Here is a 23,113-nt window from a genome sequence, read left to right on the forward strand (position 1 = left end):
GGAATAGACTGAAGGGCAGAAAGGCAGAGTCTCTACACAAGGCTGCTGCTGTGTCTTCTACTTCTCTTCTTCTAAAAGAATCTCATGGCTCTGAATCAATGCTAGTATCAGTTTCTTGATAATGAGATGGGGTCCATCCAGAGGTCAGCAGTACAGTTATCATGTGGGAGGCTTTAGGAACATCCTACTCTTACTGATCAATATCTATTCTTCCCCACACTTTACAGGTGATGATTGGCATGCCAGTATGTTAGTCAACACTATAATATCTTTTATAACTTCTTTCTTTACTAAAAAGGTGTAAGTGTGTTGTGGTTTTATGAAGCATGCTCTACTTATGTGAGATACAGGTCATGGTGAGTATGATGACTTGGTGGGTTTGGTGGATATTTCTCTCTTGGTGTAGTCTACATAATCAAAGACTGGGGGCCAGGAAAGTGGAGGGTCAGCTACCAATTGTTCCTTGTGTGTCATTATTCTGGGTGGTACTCACAGAGAAATCTAATTTAAATACAAGAGCTGTCAAGGACAGCCAAGTTTGAGGTACAGAACAAATCAAAGGGTTTAGTGCCTAGAACTATGAACTATCAAACACAACTGGTCTGCAGCTGAGAAGGGCTCTCACAGCACCGTGAGATGGCTGCCAGGAATTGTTAACCCGGTGCCTAGGAGACAGGCCTACTGGCTCACTGGGAACACAGTAAGGTCTGTGAGAGACCAGCTTAACTGAGCTGATTGACACAGGAGGACTACACGAGGGAAAGGACCATTCTCTGAGCAGGAATTCAATAAGGAGGGCAAGCTGAGCATAGCAAGTGTGCATTGGTTCACAGCTCTCTAATCTTGACTGGATGTAAAGTAACCACTTCCCTCATGTTCCTGCCTCTGTGACTTCTCTGCCATGTAACCTGAAATTCTGAGCCAAATAAACCTGTCTCCCTTAGTTTGCTTCAGTAAAGGTGTTTTAGTACCACAACAGAATATTAAGACATAACAAGGCTGAAGATTTCTATCAACTCAGTGGTTTTTAAAACAGGATGAGGCATCCACACCAATAATACAAAGGTAGTGCTCACACGTGTTCTCATCCTTGGGGGAAGCACGGTAGGAGAGAACAAATGGAGTGAACTTGGATGAAGAAATGTGCTAAGGCACAGGCTTTCTTTCTCCAGCACGAAGAATGTTGATCAGGGAAGGGTATCTAAGTTGGTTTTATTTACATTATTTTCTTTTTACTTAGAATAATCCCATACAACTTTATAAGCTTGTTCAAATTATTCATTTCCATAAGGGGTATAGTGTTTGGAGGTGAAGAAACCAGCATTTGAATCTTGGACCAGCCACTTAGCAGCTGTAACTTGGGATAAAAAAGATTTGATTCTCCCTATCACGGGCTTTTGTTTGTGCAGTGACATCGGCTGGCAAAGTACAGACAGTAACGCCCGTGCTGTGCTTAGCTGCCCTTGATGAGCACAGAGGTACAACCATGAAACCTGGGGCAGTGCAGATCCCACCCTGGAAGAGTTGCAGCTGCCCACTGTCCTTTCAGTCAACTTTGATTCTCTAAAGCCCCTGAAAACTGCTACCCAGGAAGCAACTCAACAGTTTCCATCAACTCAATATTATTGTCCTGGACATTTTCCTAGGCACTGTGCAGTCAGCTAGTTCTGAAAAGGGATGCCTAAAAGCTAACTTGGGGATGGTGGGATATGTCTGTAGTCCTAACACCTAGAGGTGGGGGCAGGAGAGTTAGAAATTCTAATCATCCTCAGCTACATAATAAGTTCCACCAAGTTGGCTTGGACTACTTGAGACTATTCTCAAGAAAGAGAGGCAAAGAAGAAAAACCAAACATAATGAAATAAAGACATGGTTAAAATGTTAAAGTGGTATTTTTTAAATAAAGAAAATTTTGAAAGAAATCTAAAGGAAAATGAACCTGGAGAAAAAGAAAAATTAACATATACAACCTGACAACCTGGAGCTAAATCAGTACCATGGAATTGCTATCCTGCATTAATACTAATAACTAGTAAATAAGAAAACTGGTTTGATTTAACCCATAGTTTAAAATATTCTTAAAGTTTTCAATACAGACAAAAACAAGAACAAGGACTGGGGGGAGGGCATATCACACAAGGGATGCAGGCATCAAGTATTTTTCTGATGCAACCAGTGACCAGGCAGTGTAAGGTGGGGAGGTCCGTTTCACCTTAGTGAGATGATAGGCTTGCTATGGAAACAATCTGGAACCACAGAACCCTGCTAGTCACAGTGGTGCATGGAAAGAGTAGGAACCACATAAGCACAGACACAGGGAACCAGAATTAAGAGTGACAGTCACACGAGCCACACAGTGCATGCTACACAGCAGACAGCAAACCCGTCTCTCGGTGGGCAGATTCTTTCTCTGAGAAACAGATGACCAGTCATTGCGCTCCAGGTCCTACAATCAGCCAACAACATGTTGATATTGATACATGTATGTCAAGCAAAATGTGTGCTTTTAGAATTCCATGACCCTCCCTCCATTGCCCAGATAACAAAAATGTGTATAAACAGAACAAATCAAACATGTCTACAGAAATAAAATTAATAAATTAATATATTCTACACCAGTTTGCTACTATGGGCTGCAGATGATCCTTACAAATAAAAGCATCACTAGTAAAGAAAATGGACTGTACTTTAAAACCTGAGAAAAGCATATAAGAGCATCAATCTTAAGACAAAATTTATAACATTTTGAACTTGGAATGAATCATACATTTCTGACATTAATTTAAGACCCATAAAAATAACCAGTGTCATTTTAAAGGTGGTTAAAATCCTAAATTAACATTTGAAAATTGATTACTGATGGAAGGATTACTGACAAATACAGTCTAATAATCTTTATATATCTCTGAAATTAAAAAAAAATAATTTCACCCCTTTTGTGTTCTAAACTGTGTAACTGTGTTTGTTACTCCGTTATTAAACACACACTAAAAGGAGAAATGAGGAATTATTATGATACTGAGCTGATGAACAACAAACTCTTAAATTCAAGAAAATATCCATGGCCATCTTTTTCCATGAAAAGCGCAATGGTAAACACTGAGAGGACGTTCCACGGAAGAGTATTAGCCTCAGCGAGTACCACATGGAGACAACCAGAGCAAAGAGCTCTACAGAGTATGCAGAGCCATGGCTTCTGCGCCGCAGCTCCACGCAGTTCTGTCACCTGCTCTGCAGAGCCTGAGTGAAAAGGCTTTAACAGAGTGTGAATTATGAAACGTCATGAGTGATCCCAACTTCTTCTGAAGATACACTAAGCAAGTCCTCACTGTCTCCAAGCACAAGCTGTGACTTGTTCGTTAGGAGGCCTGGCATGTTAGTAAGTGAAGACCACACCACTTACAAGCCAGTAACTCTCCATTCTCCTTCCACAATATGAACGTGGCCTTCTTTGTTCTACACATGTCTAATGTTCACTGTGGGGGACTTATGTCCCCACTCCTTACATGATCTCAAGAAAATGATTTTGATTTTGATATCTATGGACCATGATAATTTGTCCAAAATAACATCAAATGCCAGGGATACTTATTTTTATTTTTTAAAATGTATCAATGGACACTAGGGTTTCCCTCTAATTTCCTTCAGAGAGTCAGTAGAAATTTAAAAACTTGTTAAAGCTGTGTTACTGTATCTAAGGACAAGCTACCATCCTAACTTTCTTCAGAAATATATTCTCAAGAATCCCATACGCAGGTGTTTCTTAACTTTCATTTACCGATATCATTTCAGATAGCATCCATTTATGACCACCGGTGAAGCACGGGCAGCACTGTACCAGCATGCCCAGAAGTTGCATCTCAGTTAATTAGTCAACTTAGTCTTTCTTCAGTAGGTTCTTCATCACCTTTCTCCCTGTTTCTCTTTGCTCATTTCTGAAGCAATATTTGAGTATGGGTTATCTTACTATCTAAAACTGACATTTATAGAAGAAAATTATCACTCAGAGTTAAAGTAGAACAAGTCAGTATTTGGCCAGCTGAGAAGGGACCAAGAATTCAGGGTCAGTAGGGTGGAGGTGGAGCACATCTTTGATCCCAACACTCGGGAGACAGAGGCAGGCAGTTGAATCTCTGTGAGTCCGAGGCCAGCCTGGTCTACAGAGCAAATTCCAGGACAGACTGAAAGCTACACAGAGAAACCCTGTTTCAAAAAGCAAAACAAAAACAAACAAACAAAAGGTCAAGGTCATCCTCAGCTACAAAGGAAATTCAAAGCTAGTTTGAGTTACAAAAGTCGGTGTTTCAAAAAAGAAAAACAAAATACAAGAGGATGACCTACAGGTCACACACTGTGCTGTGTGCTGCATACAACCTTGTTTTCCCAGAATGAGAAAGGCAGCCTGAGCGACACCTGGCATCGGCAGCTGCCACACTCCCAGTTCTCCCTACAAGTCCCCACCACACCGCCATGGAGATTTCCTGACATTTCTGCTGTGGAAAGACAACAGATTGAGTCAGCTGAGAAATAACTGCAGGCAACACTGCTGCTGCACAGAGCAAGCAACTCCTGGCTGCAGCCAAGATAAGGAGGCTTTCTGTATGCAGGCTCAGCACTCAGAGCAGCACGAACAGAAGCCTCTTCACACAGGCAGCACTGTGATCTAGTTTATCAGTCACTCAGACACATTCTGCCCTTCATCAGGGCATCTTTTCATTTTGCTTTCTGTTCAAAACACTGGGGCACAAAGGATGTTCTTCATCGCACACCACTGAAACGAAATCTTGAGGTAGGGCAAAAAAGGAAAAAGAAAAACCTTGCCCTAAATTCCCTTTCAAAAGTGAAGCGTGAAAGACCTCAAGCAGAGCACACAGCACCATTGTTGTGGAAAAGGCCAAGGCCAAGGCCGGCAGCACGGCTCTGCCGCATCCTCAACAGCAAAGAAGAATAAAAACACCCAGGGAGAAAGGCTCCTCTGGGAAATGAGATTTTTCTTTGTCCTTCCTCTTTATTGTCATTAATATCCATGGGCCCAGCTGTTTCCTTTCTCCAACTAATCCTAAATTAATGCTATAATCCTGACCCTCTTCACTGGGTCCCTGGGCCTATAATACACCTCTGTATACCCACTCTCACCCCCTGAAATTTCAAATGTATTTTTAATTGAGCAGCAAACAGAGAGCCTGATTATCTGGTTTAGTTTGGTACTGATCTTGAAAATAATTTTTAAATTTTAGAAGACCTGAAATCTTGGGTTTATTGAATCTACTTGAACAATTAAATACCTTTTAATTTAAAGCTAAAAGCTAAGATACAAAAGATAATCAAAATTAAGTGTTTAAGGAACAGAGTATATAATATTTCTTTATCTATAAATTATCACAAACTTTCTTTTCATAATGCCACCTTGTTTTGTGACAGGAAGATGCAGGCTGTCTAATTTTTCTTTACTTAACTATATGGTTACACACCAAGATCATGAAATAAATTTCTTTAGTGTCTACAGTTTCCAGACAAAATGCATTATTTATGAGTAAACTGAGTTGGGTTTTCCAGAGCATAAAGGAACACCACAAATGTGAATTGCAGAGGTATTTCCAAGGAGGAATTTGGTACCACATTGACTTCTGCTGGATTCTACTGAAAGTCCCATTAGTTCAGACAACAAAAGAACTCAGACTTGGAGAAAACCAATGAAGACCACAGCAATATGCAGAGCTATTTATAACCCATTTGTACTAAATTTTACCAGTAAGTTAAAAATGCATCTTTAATGAAACCCTTCACAATAATCAAATTCATAAATTAGTGCAGATTTAAAGCAGTTTCTTCTGTGTGGCCATTCTTTAAATTATGAGGTGGGGGGTCACCTCATAATTTTAAAAAGTGATGTTAACTGTCCCCTTACCCGGGTGAGACATAGGATGTCCTCATGACTGACATTTGAGTGACTGTAGCTACACGACAGACATTGCTAGACATTAGGTTTGGTTCCAAGTCACTCTTCTTCATTTCCTTCCTATAATTCTTCACTACTAACCCGACACCCCTAAAAGTTAGAATCTATCTATCACATTGCTACTGGGCTGAAGGGGAGCCATCTCCAACAGAAGCTCATACCTGTCACCAACAATAGTCAAAGCCTGCTCATTCAATAAGCCTTCAGGGAGGCAATGCTGTGTGTGCCACACAACTGTGTAACTACCCAGCTTCATCCTTTCTCTGTCCACTTTAGAATACCCTCCTACATTGAACTGATATTAGTCCTTTCTCCACTGAGGAAACTCCCAGACTGTTAATGGCCATCTTTCTTTCATCTTATTCCCTCATCTTGGAACAGATACAAATGGTCTTCTCATATGAAATGCCAAGTTCCCACTGTTGAGTTTTCTGAGTTTAGCAGAGAAATATTATTATCCAAGGCTCAGGGACAAAGGCTCTTTCAATTGTTTGGAAGGTTGTTTATGGACTTAATCTCTAAAGGATGCTTGGCTTACTTTAAAGGTAATATTTGGTATTATGTCATTTTGTAAATTGATTTTTAGAGCCCTAGACAAACAGAGCCAAAACTTTTCTTTTTTCATTAGAAGGCTCCATTCTTGACTTTGCTCCATTTCAGTAAGGGTAACTTAGTTCCAATATTCTTCAAGTTAGAATTACATTGTAGGGGGACTTCTGCAGTAAGCTTGGACATTAAATCCCAGTGTGTCAGGCAGTGTGGAAACACTCACTAGTTAAACATATCATATGTCTCCTTCCAAGAAATTAAAAATCTCATTGTGTGGTCTGGAGATGGATTGCCAAAATTCAATCAGAAGAAAAAACACCAGGAAACAGCAATCTGGGAAGGTATTTTCACTGAGGTGTCTGTCTTCTGAAGTTACTTCAATACCCCCAGACACACCTGACTTTTAACCCTAAAAACAGTTAAATACATAAACTAGTAAACTTTAGTAAACTTCACGGAAGTTCTCCCTTGATGGAGCGCAAACACTTAGCTTGTGTGGATAGCACTCAGCTCTGGCTGTGAAAAGCACAGCCCTTTCTGCTCCTGTATTATTTTATCAACTAGGTGGCCAGCAGTAAAATGGCAGATGCATTTTCTACCATGACTTGTTACAACTAACTCCCACTTGTTTAAAATAATCTAAAAAGTAGCAGCACACAAAACCTCTAGGTGCATACAAAGGGGAAAAGGCAGTAATAATAACCCCTCCACTGAAGTCGCGACAGAAATACATACCCAGGCCTTCAGATTCAAAAAGACAGGTTTCGTCCACCCCCAAGTCTCGGCACCAGGATAAGAAATTGGCTGTGTTGTCTCGGGCAAAAAAGGAGCCTGAGGGTGCACTGGCTTTGCATGGAATCTTCTTCAGGGGCAGAGTCTAGAAGATAAAGAAATCTCAGTCTGGTGGGGTGCTAGGCAAAGTCATCTCAGAGACACATTAAAAATGCACTTGTGCTTTCAACAAAATGCTTTGGAATTTATCTTGTGCTGATAAATATGTTTGTGAAAAACAAAGGAAAAGAATGTAAGGTTATGAAAACTCAGGAGAAAGAAGTCTATGCAGGTGTCACACACCCTCATCTCAGGAACACTCACTGTGAATGCACAGAAGCCCTTTTCCTAACATGGACAAATTTTTCTTTTTCTTCTAAATAATCTATCAGTTTTCTCACAAAGTGTATAAAATGTATTTTACATATCAATATACAAATGAGATGCATGTATCCTATGATGCATGCAGAAATAGCATCCAGTTCACAAAACAAAGAAAGTGTGTAAGAACTAAACCCAAAAGGCAGAAGAGATCTCTACCTCACACCTCTCCACATTGGTACCAAGAAGATATACTTGAAGTCTTTAGAGATAACAAGTGTAGAAATCCTTCTAGCTTCTTTCTTTTAGACAAATACTATAGCTTGACCATGTGGAACTAATTCATGTCTGAGCTCAAAGGGGCTATTTACATTCCATGTTGTGTCACTTTTGACAAAAAAGGATTTCCTTAGGATATGAGTGCTTGTGAACTGAGGAGACAATCCTGCTAACATTTTTCCCAGAAATCTTAGCCAGAACTTGCTGCTTGGCACTCTGGCAAGTATAACAGACTCTTCCTTTCACAGAGCAGAACCAGTTTCCAAACACTACACAAAGCCAAGGAGTATGTGAGCTACTGTGACCTTGCTGAAAGAGCAAAAAGACTCGGGGAGAATATTTTGTCATTTAGACTCTGAGACAGGTGTGGCCTCTACTCTCAGAATAAGCAATGTACATGGATTGCTTAGTTCATTTACAGGACAGTGTAACAACATGAAACAGTGGCCTGACCGAGTTAGTGAAGTCCACACAGTTCTTTACATCAAGAGGCTCCATGGCTATAATAAAAATGTCTGTTGCATGACGCACGCCTTTAATCCCAGCAGTCAGGAGGCAGAGGCAGGAGGATCTCTGTGAGTTCGAGGCCAGACTAGTCTACTAGAGATGGTTCCAAGATAGGCTCCAAAGCTATAAAGAAACCCTGTCTTGAAAAAACAAAAATAAACAAACAAAAAATGTCTGTTGCTGTAGCCTGGCAGGGCCTGCTACCTGAGAGGCACATCTTTCCAATGCAGATTAAAGCTGACACAGAATCACACCACTGGCAATTTTACATGAACATACAAGTATGCCTATGTCTTAGGCACCACTGTCATACTAAACTATACGTACATATATTAATATGTATTATATGTGAGGCTTCCTACATGGCAATAACTTTGCTTTTCATTATTGTGTGTTAATCATACAAAATATTGAGTTTTGCTGTGACATCTTCATACATGTGCACAACACACTTGACCATATTCACATCAGGCATCATCCTATTCCCCCTTCCCTGAGTTTGCTTTCTCATCTTTAACATTTTTTCTACTTTCACATCTTCTTTAAAATCTGGACACCACACATGTAATATGTATCTTTCTGAGTCTGGCTTATTTTGCTTAATACCACTGCTCTTCAATTCTACCCGCTTCCCTGAAAATGATATAATCCACTCTTCTCTACGTCTAATTCTTCACTGTGCAGTGTATACCACATTTTCTTTAATCACTCCTTCATGCCCATGGTGGACACCTATGCGGAATCCCTGGTCTGGCTGCTACGAATGCTAATACAACAAGCCAGGGTGCATGGCCACCTGTGTGCTATGCTGACTGACTCCTTCCAGCACAAACCCTGGACGATTTGAGTGTTCAATTTTATTTTTATGAGGAATTTCCTTACTGCTCTCCATAGTAATTGGACTGACTTACATTTAGCACTAACACAGTATACTGTTCTTTCTCCCTACCCCACAACCTTATAACCATTTGTTGCTTTTTACTACATAATAAGTAATATCTCGTTAACTGATCTAGTTCAGGTATCAGCAAGGGTTTTGAAAGAAATGCCTCCACATGAGTCTCAAAACTAATCATATATAGCACCATGTAATGTTTCCTTTATAAACTATTCAGGAACATCTATTAGTATTTTAAGTATAAAATCAAAATACGCGTCTTTAAATCCAGCAATTTAGTTCTAAGAATATATACTATTGACTAAGTAGGAAAATAGAAATAAGAATATATCAGGAGAGAGCTAGTGGGGTAACAAGAGTACATAAATGCAATGGAGTTCATATGATCATTTCAAAGGAATAAAACATATATCTACTGAGGCATAAATGTGATCAGAACATATCCTTAGACAGAAAGTAATTTACATGTATGTACTATGACTTGTGTAGGTTTGCATAGATGACCTAGGCATAGTCTAAATTTCATATAAAACATTATTAATTGTATATTTGTGAAATAAAAATTATAAATATGTCAAGAAAATATGCATCAAATTGGAGGGTAATTACCCTTGGAGAAGAGGTTGGGTGATTAAACAGGATTCTGAGTGTTGTGAGTGTGGCAAGAGAATCAATTAATTTTTAAATTTTGCTAAACTAATTCTAATAGGCACATGAGGATAATGGTCATTATATTGAATAGCAGATTAGATGTAAAAGCAAAGCCTTTATCTGATGTTTCATAAAATGTATTTGATACTTGTCTACTTTCCTTCAAAAGAAAAATAATATCTCCATGCATTCGAACCCTTTTCAAACAGAGTGTTTCCCATGTATAATAAAGATATTCAATGGTACAGGTCAAGGATTTTACTTGAAGTATGAACACACAACATAAAAATGGAATTGTTCCAGTGTCAGTGTGCTTAAGCTTCAAAGGGAAGATTGTGGCTACTCTACGGCATAGCGTGTATAGCCCATACATGGGGCGGGCAGGATCTTGTCCAGTGGAACACTGCCCACAGAGGTCACGCACAGGAGGGACAGGTTCACTATTGACACAGGGTGGCATTAAGAAGGAGTAACCCAGAGTCTACAGTGTCTATCACAGTGGAGGCACACAATCTATGTTTACATATGGCTCTGTACTAAAGTGTCAATGCGCAGCACCTTGCGTTGAGTGACTGACTAATACACAGCCTCTCCATCTTCGGGATGAAGAAGCTGAGCTTGTCCACAGTTCAAACTACATCACCCAGTTTCACATCCACAAGCTTCAACTATTCAATGATAGATCAAATTTGATTTGAGCCCAGTGTAGTTCAGCATGTGGTATTTCCCAAGTTAGGGCCAAGAAAGGTTAAAGAATTACATACCATCTGTCACCTGTTCCACATATTAAAAGGGAAAGTCAATCAAAAGCACTAAGAAATTGCTATTTTTAATTTCCTTTACATTGTTAACTGAAACTTTAATTCAGGCAGTTTAAGTAAGTTTTTTGTTCACAAAAGCTCAAGGCAGACTCCTATTCTTAATTACATCAAGTAGACATTTCAGATATAAAGCAGACGATGATGTGGTACTGGCCAAGAAGTAATATTGTTTCTTTTCCAAAAGGTATGTAGAGTGTGCTGTTCAAATATATAGGCAATGAAGTCACTTTTTCCACAGTGGAAATAACTTTTCCATTTGAATCCCTGTTGCTCTCTGATTCCCTGTATACTTTATTGAAAAGTAATCTCTCTCAGTAAAAATTTTTTTGCTTACATTTAGAGTATCAAAGTGTGTAAATTCAAACACCATGTCATTTTAGAAAGGATGAAAATGAGGTCTGGCAAGACGGTTCAGGTGGTAAAGACACTGGCCACGAGCTGTGATGATGCCCAAGTCGCACATGACCAGCTGATGGGAGAAGGTTGTTCTCTGCCCTTCTCACATGGATAGTAGCATATGCACACCCACGCTTATATATATATACAATAAACAAATAAATGTAACAGCTCAGAGATCAGGAGCACTTATTGCTCTCGGAGAGGACCCAGGTTTAGTTCAAAGCACCCATATCAGACAGATCCTACCACCTAGAACTACAGTTCCAGAGGATCCAATACCTTCTTATGGCCTTTCTGAGCACTGCATGTATTTGGTGCACATAAACTTACACAGGCACATACACATAAATAATAAATAAACCTAAAAAACCCCACCATTTTTAAAGGGGTGAAATACGTTCTTTAAGATTAAAATTAAAGAGGAAACTTAATTATTTTGCCATTACATCTTTCTTAAAACTCAGTAATAGGACCTTGTACTTCAACATCAATTTAATACAGAAGCAACTGAAAGCTTCAAGCTGGAATTCTAAATGGAACCTTTACTTTCTCTCCTAGACAAATTTCACATGATAGAGATCTGGCTGGTGATGCTAATTCTGTTATGGCCATCAGGTTGTGATATCACAAGAATACTCAATGACAAAAAAAAATATGGAGCTTTCTGACAGCATAGGCTTGCTATAACTTTCATCTTACGAAATCCTGAGGATAACTGCTTAGAAGGTCCACCACACTCCAGTGTAAGGTCCCACAGCAAGAAGTATATGAACAAAACAAACTGGAATCCAAGAGTTATGAATTAAAAAAATGGAAATCTCAAAGTTGGAGGATAGGGAGGTAGATCTGTGGGGAGCAAAAGGGAGGGGTTGGGTAAATATGATCAAAACACAGTGTAAGAAAATTGCTAAAGAACTAATAAAATATTAAAAATTAGAGTTAAATATTTACATGATCCCTTTTAGTTACTTGGAAAAAACCTCTGTTATTACATAAAGTGATAGAAATTAAGATCAAATCTAGAATCAAACGCCACACTTAAAAGAGAGATAGACAGTGGGCACTAAAAGAGTATTGGTGAGTTAGTAACCTCTGTCTGCTGAAGCCCTGCCCTGGAGCTACAGAAGCTCATTCATAATTAGTAACAAGGAAGCAACCAAATGGCTTCAGGAGCTGAGGTAGGAAATGAAGTGGTTGTATGGCAGGACAACAAAATATTAACCAGTGATTAGCAGAAATAAGTCGTGGAGAAGCACATGCTAACTTACTCAGCTACGTCACAATCTGTAACAGGCAAGCCTAGGAAGACAATGAAAATATATCTGGGAGGCTGGACAGGGTACCTGCTGATGAATCATGAAGACATCTGAAAGCTTCCAATCGTCTCTAACTCCAGTTCCAGGGGATCTGATGACCTCTTCTTCCCTTGAGTACCCAAACATACATATGTGCACACATTCATACAGACATGTGTGTATACACTTACATTGATACATGCATGTGTACCAATGAAATTTATTATTTAAAAAAAATCTGGAACAGTGGGCATGGGGAAAATCTTAGGATCCTAAGGTCAGTGAGACTATTCTGTAGGGTTGATGGACACCCGTCCTTATATGCTGTCAGAATTCATATGTTGAATGTGCAACCAGAAGAGTGGACTCTAGTGATCTTGTGTGCTGGTGAAAATGTGTCAATGAAGAATCACGGTGAAAACAGAGGCACCACCCTGATAAGCTTAACACGGAATATTAATTTACACCCAAAACATCTGTAATGTTTATAATCTGTAGCAGCCAAACTCTTCAAGCAGAAAGTAGAAAACAGGACCCTAGTGGCTTCGGGGGAGGGAGGGTGAGAATGGGAGACATGACTTAAAGAACAGAAAGTACAAGAAATAGAACTGATAAGCTGACATGCTCACTAATGGGCTATACATTTGAAAACCATCAAGAGAAAGGATCTGCCATGTTCTTGCTGCAGAAAGGATTATGATGGTTATGCTCATCATATTGATTTTAAAATTCAGTGTGTACACACATCCATACTGTATAAGTCACAAATATGTGCCATTTTGCCTCAGTAAAGCTAAAAATAATTATTTCTATGTTTTATGTTGTTTCTTAAGAAGCAAAAGATACTTTCCAAAGGAGAAAAACACAGTTGTTTTTTGTTTTGTTTTGATTTGTTGGTTTGGATGCAGCAGGATATATATAGATATAAATATAGACAGACAGACAGACAGACAGACAGATAGATCTGACAATAATAATCAAAGAAAACAATTATATATACTTTGGCATGAGTGCATTCTTTCAATTTGATTTCTTGAAGCAGGGTATTTCTATTCTGTAGACCTGGCTCTCCTGGAACATACTATGTAGATCAGGTTAGCCTTGAACTCACAGACACCTGCCTGCCTCTGTCTCCCAGGTGTTGGAACTAAAGGCATACACCTGCTCTTTCAATGTGTTTACACCATGCACTCACATGGGACTCCTTATCCAAGAGCTTTCTGTAAAAATCCTTCTGTTCTTCCCACTGCTTATATATGGATCAAGAGATCAGTTTAAAAGCTCTGGAAGTTTAACTCTGAACTTAAAGTCCAGTTCATTGAGGAAGCTACTTTAAAAAAACCTCAGTAGACATTTAATCTAATTTAGCTCAGCTTATCCTTACCAAACCCCAGCTCTGTGATAGCTGTCACTTTCCCTGGTGAGGAATGAAGGACAAACAGATATGACCAAGGTTCTTTCTACTTGTCACTCTTGCTGAGGAGTCAAGATTCAGATGGTACTGGAAGAATTAAAACAGACATGCAAGCCATGGCTTAAACTCAGCTCTCCGGGTCCTGAAAGTTCCGTGCCTAGCTCTGGGAAGAGGCTGTTGGAGCATCAGTAGAGAAACATCTTCCTGATGATCAGCCCCTTACAGAGCTCAATGACCACAAGAGCATCAGAGGTCAGTGCATTCCAGAGAAACACCGGACAAACTTGGGCAAGCTGGGCATTGGAAAATGAGGACACGGCATGATGGAAACGCTGACCAGGAAGAAAACAAAAGGTCTTCATGCCCAGCAAATATTTATAAAATTTGGGTGCTCAGCCAGGGTCACAAGCTCCTGATGGGCTTGCAGAGGCTGAGGTGAATACATAAAGAAAAAGATGGGAATGGCTGGCTCTGAGGTGCTAGGAGGACGGGGTGACCCTGGGAAGTGGAGGCTCACCCAATATCCAGGAGAGTAGCCCTTTTCATTCCTATAACTCACTGTACCCACAGGGAACTATAGCCCCAGTAAGTTTCTAAGTTTAGAGGGGCATCAGAAAATGCAGGACATTTTAATGTAAAAATGCCCTGAACAATTGAGTGTGTGGACAGGAGCACGAGGCTGCCAGTTGACAGTCTCTGTGCATAATGCAGAATAAGAAAGGGGTTTATGATTTGAAACTCAGAAGCATCTCAAATACAAGTAAGTTTTAGAAGATAAAGTACTATTTTTCCCAAGAACAGACTGAAAGATAAAAGCATTTTTAAAATAACCTATAAAAAACAGACATTTCTTTCTTCACTACCTTTGGAAAACTCATACGTCAAGGGGAGGTCACTGAGACTGCATTGTGAGACACACGTGGAACACGGCAGTTACTCAGAGAAGGAGTTTGGATACCTGAGTGGCAGCTCCCTGGGCTCTCAACAGAACAAATAATCATTAATTATGATGAACAAGGCAAATAATTGGCAGTTTTTAAGTGTTTTCATGAATAATATACATCTATTTCCTGTCATTCTTCCAAATACAGAATTAAAGACATAGGCTATAAAATTCCCTTAAAAAGATATTAAATTTCTCATTTCCCACTGTGCATGCTCTTAGATGCAATCATTTATAAATATTGGTAACAAATTCTGAGTTAACAGTCAGTAGTCCTATTGCTTTTGTAAAGGTCTCTTCTCAGCACCCATCTCAAAGCACTCAAAACAGAATTCCATCCTCAGCAGTTCACAGCTCTTCTGGGGCTGGGCTCTGCAGCCAGTGCATATTAGTGAGGCTAGTAAATTCTCAAACACGCTCAACACAGGCTGTGTTGTCCCCTGTGTATTCCTTAATTTTCTAATTTCAATGCATTGCAGAATATTTTGGAGGCATACAACATGGGCCCATCAATCAACTAGATGGAACCAAGAACGGATATTTAATCTAACCTTTTAAAACTAGGGTCCAACACTTGTATTGAGGATTAAATGAGATAGCATGAAGGGTACTATTGTAATTCCCATATTAAAACTTATTTTCAATAATGATATTTTTACCATGTACATGTCTACACTCAGGGCCAATTACAAAATACATAATAAGGATTAAGTATTATTAATACTATCAAGTCTGTAATCACCATAATAAGCTAACATATAGCGAAGAAAAAATGAACTTTCAAACAAATGTTTTCTGTTTACAATAATTATAATTTGCTTCTTCCTTCTGACTTCTTCTGTTATGTTGTATATTAATCCCTTATTTCTAATCAGAGGGAGGTTTTCGAAGGGCAAATCAGATTGTTTCTCATGCTTAAAATCTTCAGTGACTCCCTAGTGCACATGGTACAAAAGCAAACCTTTCCAGAAGGTTTCCACAGCTTGCCTGGCCCCGCCCACTAGGAGAAGGTTTTCTCTACCACCCTGCCTTCCATCTCTCTCACAGCCACGCTGGGTCTGTTCCCAGACCTCCATTCTCTGCTTGCTGCCTCTCACTACAGGCTGTTCTGACAGTCCTTCTCTCAGCCACCAACACACCTACTGTTCACCTAAATGTTGGCCTCAGGTCAAGTGTCATACACAATGTAACCTTTTCAGGTTTACTTTCAGTTGAGGAAAAATATCCACATTATACCTGCAAGCTTTTTGCAGTCCACTGACTTTCTCTCCAGACCATAAGATTTGAGAGGAATGGGATAAATTCAGAATGGTTCTGAACTTTATCCCAGCACCTGGTATAAAACCTGCCAAAAGAACATACAAGAAACTGACACATAAACAGGATGTGCCTACAGCTAAATAGCTAAAAGACACGCGCGTGCGCACGCGCACACACACACATACACACACACACACACACACACACAGAGAGAGAGAGACAGAGACAGAGACAGAGAGAAGAGAGAGAGGGAGAGAGACAGAGACAGAGAGAAAGAAACACATACATACCCTGCACACACAAGTACACACGGAGAGGGAGAGAGAGAAACACATACACACCCGGCATGTATGCACACACACACACACACACAGAGAGAGAGAGAGAGAGAGAGAGAGAGGGAGAGGGGTACACACCCTGCACACACACAGATAAAATCAGTTCCAGCAGTTCTGATTACTCCTTTATGCTTTCTGTCTGTCATTACCGAGTCATCACTCCAGCTCACTGGAGTACTGACACTCTTTAATGTTTCAGGCATCAGAAAAATGTACAGATTACAAAATGTCCCTCCATTTCTGTGTTAGGTGGGTTGGGTTTCTGCACACTGCTATAAGATTAGCCTTCTGAAGTGCAATAGCTTGCCAGCTTCACCACGTCATGGGCAAAAAGCTGCCTCATGCACTCTCCACAACAACACTAAATAGCAGAAAAACTCCTTTACTCCTTTGCTTGTACATTTCTTCCATCAGTAAGCAAATTTGTGATATGAGAGGAAGCCACAGGTCATATCCCTGGGGCACCCAGGAACACTTTGCATGGGCATGCTAATCTATGATCTATCCCCAGTCTTGTACTTCACCCGCCTTTCCAATTGCAAACCAAGACATCTTTATTCATTTGTTTCCCCAAGGCCAAAACACTGGACTAATCTCTGATTTTCACAGTATACAATTCAATTCCAGGTTGCTGCATGCCCACCTGGTCTCAGGGTCATGCAGAAGCCACTTACCTTCTAGTTCTGCTGTCAAAACCTAACATTGTGTGGCTGTTATTTCTTACCTTGCCTGAACAATTCATTCCAGTCCATCCTCCACACAGTGTCATTTGTAACAAGACTGTATCACACTTATCAATATTTTGATAATAATTCACTTATAAATTTTTGTACATAATTAACACTTAAATGCTTTCAGCTGCAAAGCATCTTTGAAAGGTGGTATAGGACAGGTTCCCCATTCAGGAAGACCTAGTCCAAGGGACAGTGTCTGCAGAGTGAGAAGGAAGTCTCATTTCCCTGAGGGGTGAAACCTTAGGAAGACAGAAGATCCATTGAAAAAATGCTCTGATGAATTTACTAAAGGGGAAGGCCACCTTGGTGGAGCGAGGGGGAGTAGAGGAGGTCACAGGAATATGATCCAGTGGGCAGGTGGTGATCAGGGCATGAAATGCTCCAGTGTTGGTAAAGACTTTGGCTTGTCTCTAAGCAGTGAGGACTCTGCTAGAGATCAACAAAGTGATGTGGGCTGACTTCAGTGTTAAATAACCTGATGGTCAGATCAGCATCTGACGGAATAGCCAGTTGAGAAATATTTGTTTATTGTATCAGAGCACAAGGTACCAAGTGTGAGGAGAGTAAACTTAGACTTCCCTTCAAAGTGGAAACCATGAGAATATAGAACAACACACAATTTAATTCCCAGTCATAATTTCCATTAATCAATCTACATACACATTCACACATACATACATACATACTCACACATGCACACACTTATGCATGAATGCTCATACACAAGTACACTTATGATCATATGTGCACACACCCACACAAGCACTCTTTGCACACAAATATGCATGCATATACACAGGCACACATGTGCTCACACACACACACATGCACACACAAACATGAAGATATCATTGCTCAGAAAGCTTAGGGCTGTTGTGGTTCGGATTTTCTTAGATTTCTGGATATATTCAGATATGAGAGGTTTTTGTGCATCCATGTTCCATACACACCTTATACACAGTCTTTGCTGCTGTGGAATATTAGTTTAAGATGTGGTACATTTGTTTATGCTGTGGAGCATTTGTTTAATGATGCAAAGATGTGTTGTATTTATTATGTTGTATTTGTTTAGCTCTGTAAAGCTGTTAAACTGTAATTTGTTAAACCCTGTAAAACTTTGCCTGTCAAAAGCACCTGATTGGTCTAATAAAGAGCTGAAAGGCAAATGACTAGGCAGAAGAAGAATAGGTGCAGCTGCCAGGCGGAGAGAATAAATAGGAAGAGAAATCTAGGCTTGAAAGAAAAGAAGGAGAAGAGGACTGCAGGGGCCAGCAATCTAGCCACATAGCCAGCCACTGAGTAAGAAGGGGGAAAAAAGATATACAAAATAAAGAAAGGCAAAAAAATCCAGAGGCAAAACAAACAAGAAGAGGAACAGGTTGATTTAAGTTGGAAAAGCTGGCTAAAAATAAGCAAGCTAAGGTCGGACATTCATAAGTAAGAATAAGTCTCTGTGTATTCTTTTGAGAGCCCAAAGAGTAAAAAGAAATACAATTACACTTTGTAGTTGCGATTTTATTCTTTATCTTCAGGGCTCCTGCTGACTGATTATGACCTACGGATATATGTGGGGTCTTTTTCCCCTATGACATCGTATCAGTGTGGAATGCTCCATTTCATATTGGAGAAGCACAGTCTCTATGTTGACACATACACATATATACATATACACTTATATAGAGACATATGTAAATATATTTATACACACATATATACTCACAAGTACACAAATGTACACATACGCACATATACATATATACGTACATTAAATACATAAACACATGCATCCATATATACACATAAGTACATTTACATACATATTCACATACATGTGCATATACATATAAATATGCATAAATATGAATGCACAATGCACATATATGTTCACACATTCATATATATTTGCATACTTATGATAGTTAAAATTTCTAAATTTGTATTTCATCCTATAAATCTCTAACTGTTCTCCTTTATTCTGTAAACTCTGTCTGACATAATATTCTAGCAGCACTGCACATCAGATAGAATCATGGACAAATATTCCCAGTGTGCACTGGGACGACCCTCAATTGGAGATGAGCAAAACTGCCTTTGCTTTACTAAGCTCTAACGAAAGTTTACTCACCAGTGTAAAAAGAAAAAAAAAAAAACGTGCTTTCTCGTCAAGTGAAGATGTGGGGTTTGTTTGCACAGGAGCAGACATTTGAAAATATGACATACTGCTCAACTTTAAAACTGTAGATTAAAAGGCTTTAAGAGGCAAGCTTGCTGCTTCTGTTGTGTTTCATGTTTATTTTTATTGTTGTGAAGACAGTTTCCACTTCTAGGATCTATTTTAATAAATTGGTTTGGCTTGTGCTGTTTGTGCTGGTTTTATTTCATGAATTTAAAAACAACATCCCAAGAGAATTTGGACTCCAGCCACGGTCAGAAGCACGATACAGGAAGGATCTGAAGGAAGACTTGGGCATCCCTCACTCGATGGGACACAGAGTACATAGTTCCTGCAGTCATCCCCAGCATAAGGTTCTTTTCTTCCTCTACACCTGGAGGATTTCATTCTTTATTAGAAGTCATGACTGAGCCAATTTTCTTGAAGTCACCCACTGGCTTCAATGTATCACTCTATTATTTACTTTTAATGTGGGGCAATGATTTCAATATATCCAGCAGACAGGCAGGCTGTGCTGGTGTGAAATTAGACATGACCAGTGAAATAATGCCAGCACAAAACACATCCCAGACAGCTTCTTGCATGATATAGAATGCACATCCAAACTGCGGACTGAAACAAAGGAAGCATTCACACAACAGCCCCAGAGAACTCAGGAAAGCGCTGGAAGCTCTACATTGTAAATTACCTCATCTGAAAATACCGTGCGGCTCTGTGATGCAGCAGAGGCCTTTCCTGGGCCACACACACAGAAATAGCACGGGCACTCACATTTTAAATTACCCAGATGTCCCCAGACACCTGTAAATGAAGAAATACCGCTTTTTCTTAATTTTCAGCTCCTTGCAAAAGGCTGTCATTTTAAAAACCTGACTGTTCCTCTTTTTACAAAATAACTTGCAAAGTCACTATTGATTTGTTCAAATGCCTTGAATATCTCCAAAGCATTTAGAAACAGCTCATTTTCAAACAATTAATTTCCCATTTTCCATATGGGGAGAGTTATTTTTCTTGACACCGTATTCTACATTCTCCTGCCTTGAAAGCAATGACTAAAATTAGTGCTATCGGATATCATGGAAATACTCGATTCTCTTGCCAATGGGCCTGAATGTGGTTAAGGCAGGAAGTGGGCCTGAGGCTGAAGAGATGATGTCATTGTGGAAAAATTTGGTAGATTTATTTCCTGCTAAGGAGCAAACTCTACTAATGCTGAGAGGTTATACAGAAGAATTGTGTGCATGTGTGTGCTCACGTTCCTGCTTGTGTGCGTGTGTGTGTGTCTATGTTTTCTGGGGGGGAGGGGTGGGCAGTGCATGTGCTTGTATTGGCCTGTGTGTCTGTCTGCATGCACATTTTTACATACACGTGCATATGTATGATTGTGTGTAAGTCTCTTGTACATGCATTTGGGAGCTTGTACATATTTAACAGTCTTCCAATTCATAATGGATTTGAATTTTTAAGTTTTTAGAAGCGTTAATTTGCTTCATTTTCTATTCCACATGTTTTTACTGGAAGTTATTTACACTATCAAACAACAAACACCATCTGTGATAAGACTGGTGTCTCCTCCTGAGAGGCTGTCCTTTCCTAGTAGATTCACATAAACCTGCATCCATCGGCAGCTTTCTAGGGCAGCTGTAGTTGCCAGCCAATATCAGTCCTTTTCTCCCCTTTTTTTCTGGGAGAGGATCACAGCTACTGAATACTGACAGCTGATAGCATTCTGAATTGCTAATGTTGATAAAATGGGAGCCTGGCTAGGCTACATATTCCCTGGTCAGCTACCATTAGGCAATAAGATCACATTCTCAGAGAGTAGACAACAGTGTCACACACTGACCTGAGCAGAGGAGTTCTCGGGCTCTCGCCTGTGTTCTTACACTCCTCTTATCTTGATTGTTAAATGGTGATTGGGTAGATGGCTAATTGGGGACCCGAAAAAGAAATAGCCTTCTCACATTCCCATCTCTTACTATTTTATAGGGCAATCAGGATCAATTATGGAAAAGGTATAAGAAAAAAATATGACTTTGTGTTAGGTCATATTCACGGCTATTCTGGCTGCAGGCTGAACATGCCTCGAACCAAAACTAGGTCTTGTCCTAACATTTCTATTGGAGAGCAGCACACAGACAGGAAGACATGGAACTCAGTTTCAGGGAGCAGGAAGGTACTAGGAGGCATGCTCACTACTGCCACTCTCCTGACCCAGATAAGAAGAGGGCATTCATTATATTGCCATTTCCTGTCCTTAAATGTCTTAGCTAGACACAGATCTAAGATCCTACATTTTAGGCCAGAGATGACAAGCTCACAGGTGTCAAAACGCTGCAATGTGGCGAGGAATGGATTATATTCCATCTCACAGCAAGACCCAAAAGTTCCTGGCAAGTGAGTAACACACCCTCAACACACACTTAGACCCTCAAGCACCCCCGAGAGTCTTTCTGTCCCTACGAATGAGATCCAAGACTGCAAGTCTGGAAACAAAAGCAGTGGCTGTACAATCAGAAGAGCAGTGAACTATGACTGAGCAATGGGCTGCCCTGAGAGCACTGCCCTTCCAAGTGCCAGTGATGGCCCACAGGCCCTCCCTAGACTAGCTAATAGCCATGCAGAATGGAAGCTGGCACAAACTCGGTGACATTAGTTGGTGTTATAGTGGAGAAAGAATGCCAAAATCTGGAAAATGTAATGTGACAGTCAGAGTACACTCCACGTGTCACCTGGGCGTGGGTTAGAGGTCACTAGGTAGGAACCAGCAAGATCTGCTTTAAGGTAAAATTTCACAGTAGCTGCTTTTCTAGTGCTGTACGCAGATGACTGACAGGAGCACTCTAGGGGGAGGGTTGGCTCTGGCTCAAGGCTGATGCAGAGATAAAGTCCCTCACAGTTGGGAAAGCATGGCAGTCTGCCCTGTGTGTGAGTGGGGCAGCTGATGACATGTCTCCACAGGCAGGAGAAAGAGAGGGAATAGGAAGTGAGTCCAAGCTTTGAACATCAAGGCCTGCTCTCAGTGATGCCCTTCCTCCAGTGAGCCTCCACATCCTGGGATTCCATAACCTCCTGAAGAAGGACTACCTACTGAGGATAGGTAGGGGATCTTGTAGGGGACACCACATTAAACCACTGTAGATACAAAGAACAGGATCGTATGGATGGGACAGAGCTTTGACTAAGATAAGTGCCTTAAATTTTAATACAATTGGGATATCTCAGAGGGGGAGAATTCATGGAAGTGTATGACTCTCTGGATAGGGCTGTCAGCACAGAATTGGGCCAATCGACTCACTAAAATGTCTGGACCACTGGAAACCTAAATGTGCTTTAGAACCTAAGGCTTTTAGGTGTAAATTAAAAGCCAATGCCCTAAGTTGCTCCATACCACACCACAACAAAGGGAAGATCTGATCTCCAAGCTGAGCCCCCAGGCTAGAACCCATCTGAGGAGCCTGCATCCAGCAGTGAACAGGCACCATCACCACTTCCAGTCTCTATCCCAAAGCTTCTTTCCAGCTCTCATCTAATGGGCCCAGACTGTTCCCTGTCCTCTAGGGACAGAAAGGCACGTTGTGAGGACCAGGAGAGACAGCTCTTCCCCTAAGCATTCAGTGTAAGTAGAATACTTTCCAGTGCACATGGGTTGTTTTGCTAGATTTTTCTGAATGAGAGAAGCAATAGATATGCCCATTAGCTGTCAAAATTCTTAAGTTCCTGACACATTAATAAGTTCTTGTTTTTTATATTATTTTATGTGTATGAATGTTGGTCTATATGTATGAATATGTGCCACAT

General features: G+C 40.2%; 1 protein-coding gene across 5 annotated transcripts in view; it reads right to left on the minus strand.

The window, feature by feature from the left end:
- Positions 1 to 23,113, minus strand: part of Gas2 (growth arrest specific 2) — a 107,910-nt gene that overhangs the window by 66,754 nt on the left and 18,043 nt on the right. For all 5 annotated transcript variants that reach the window (XM_038313810.1, XM_038313812.1, XM_038313815.1 and 2 more), the window contains exon 3: positions 7,244 to 7,385. In XM_038313810.1, the coding sequence (XP_038169738.1) occupies positions 7,244 to 7,385 (142 nt within the window). The remainder of the gene's footprint in view (positions 1 to 7,243; positions 7,386 to 23,113) is intronic.

This window comes from Arvicola amphibius, chromosome 12, assembly GCF_903992535.2.
Source record: "Arvicola amphibius chromosome 12, mArvAmp1.2, whole genome shotgun sequence".
Lineage (NCBI taxonomy): Eukaryota > Metazoa > Chordata > Mammalia > Rodentia > Cricetidae > Arvicola > Arvicola amphibius.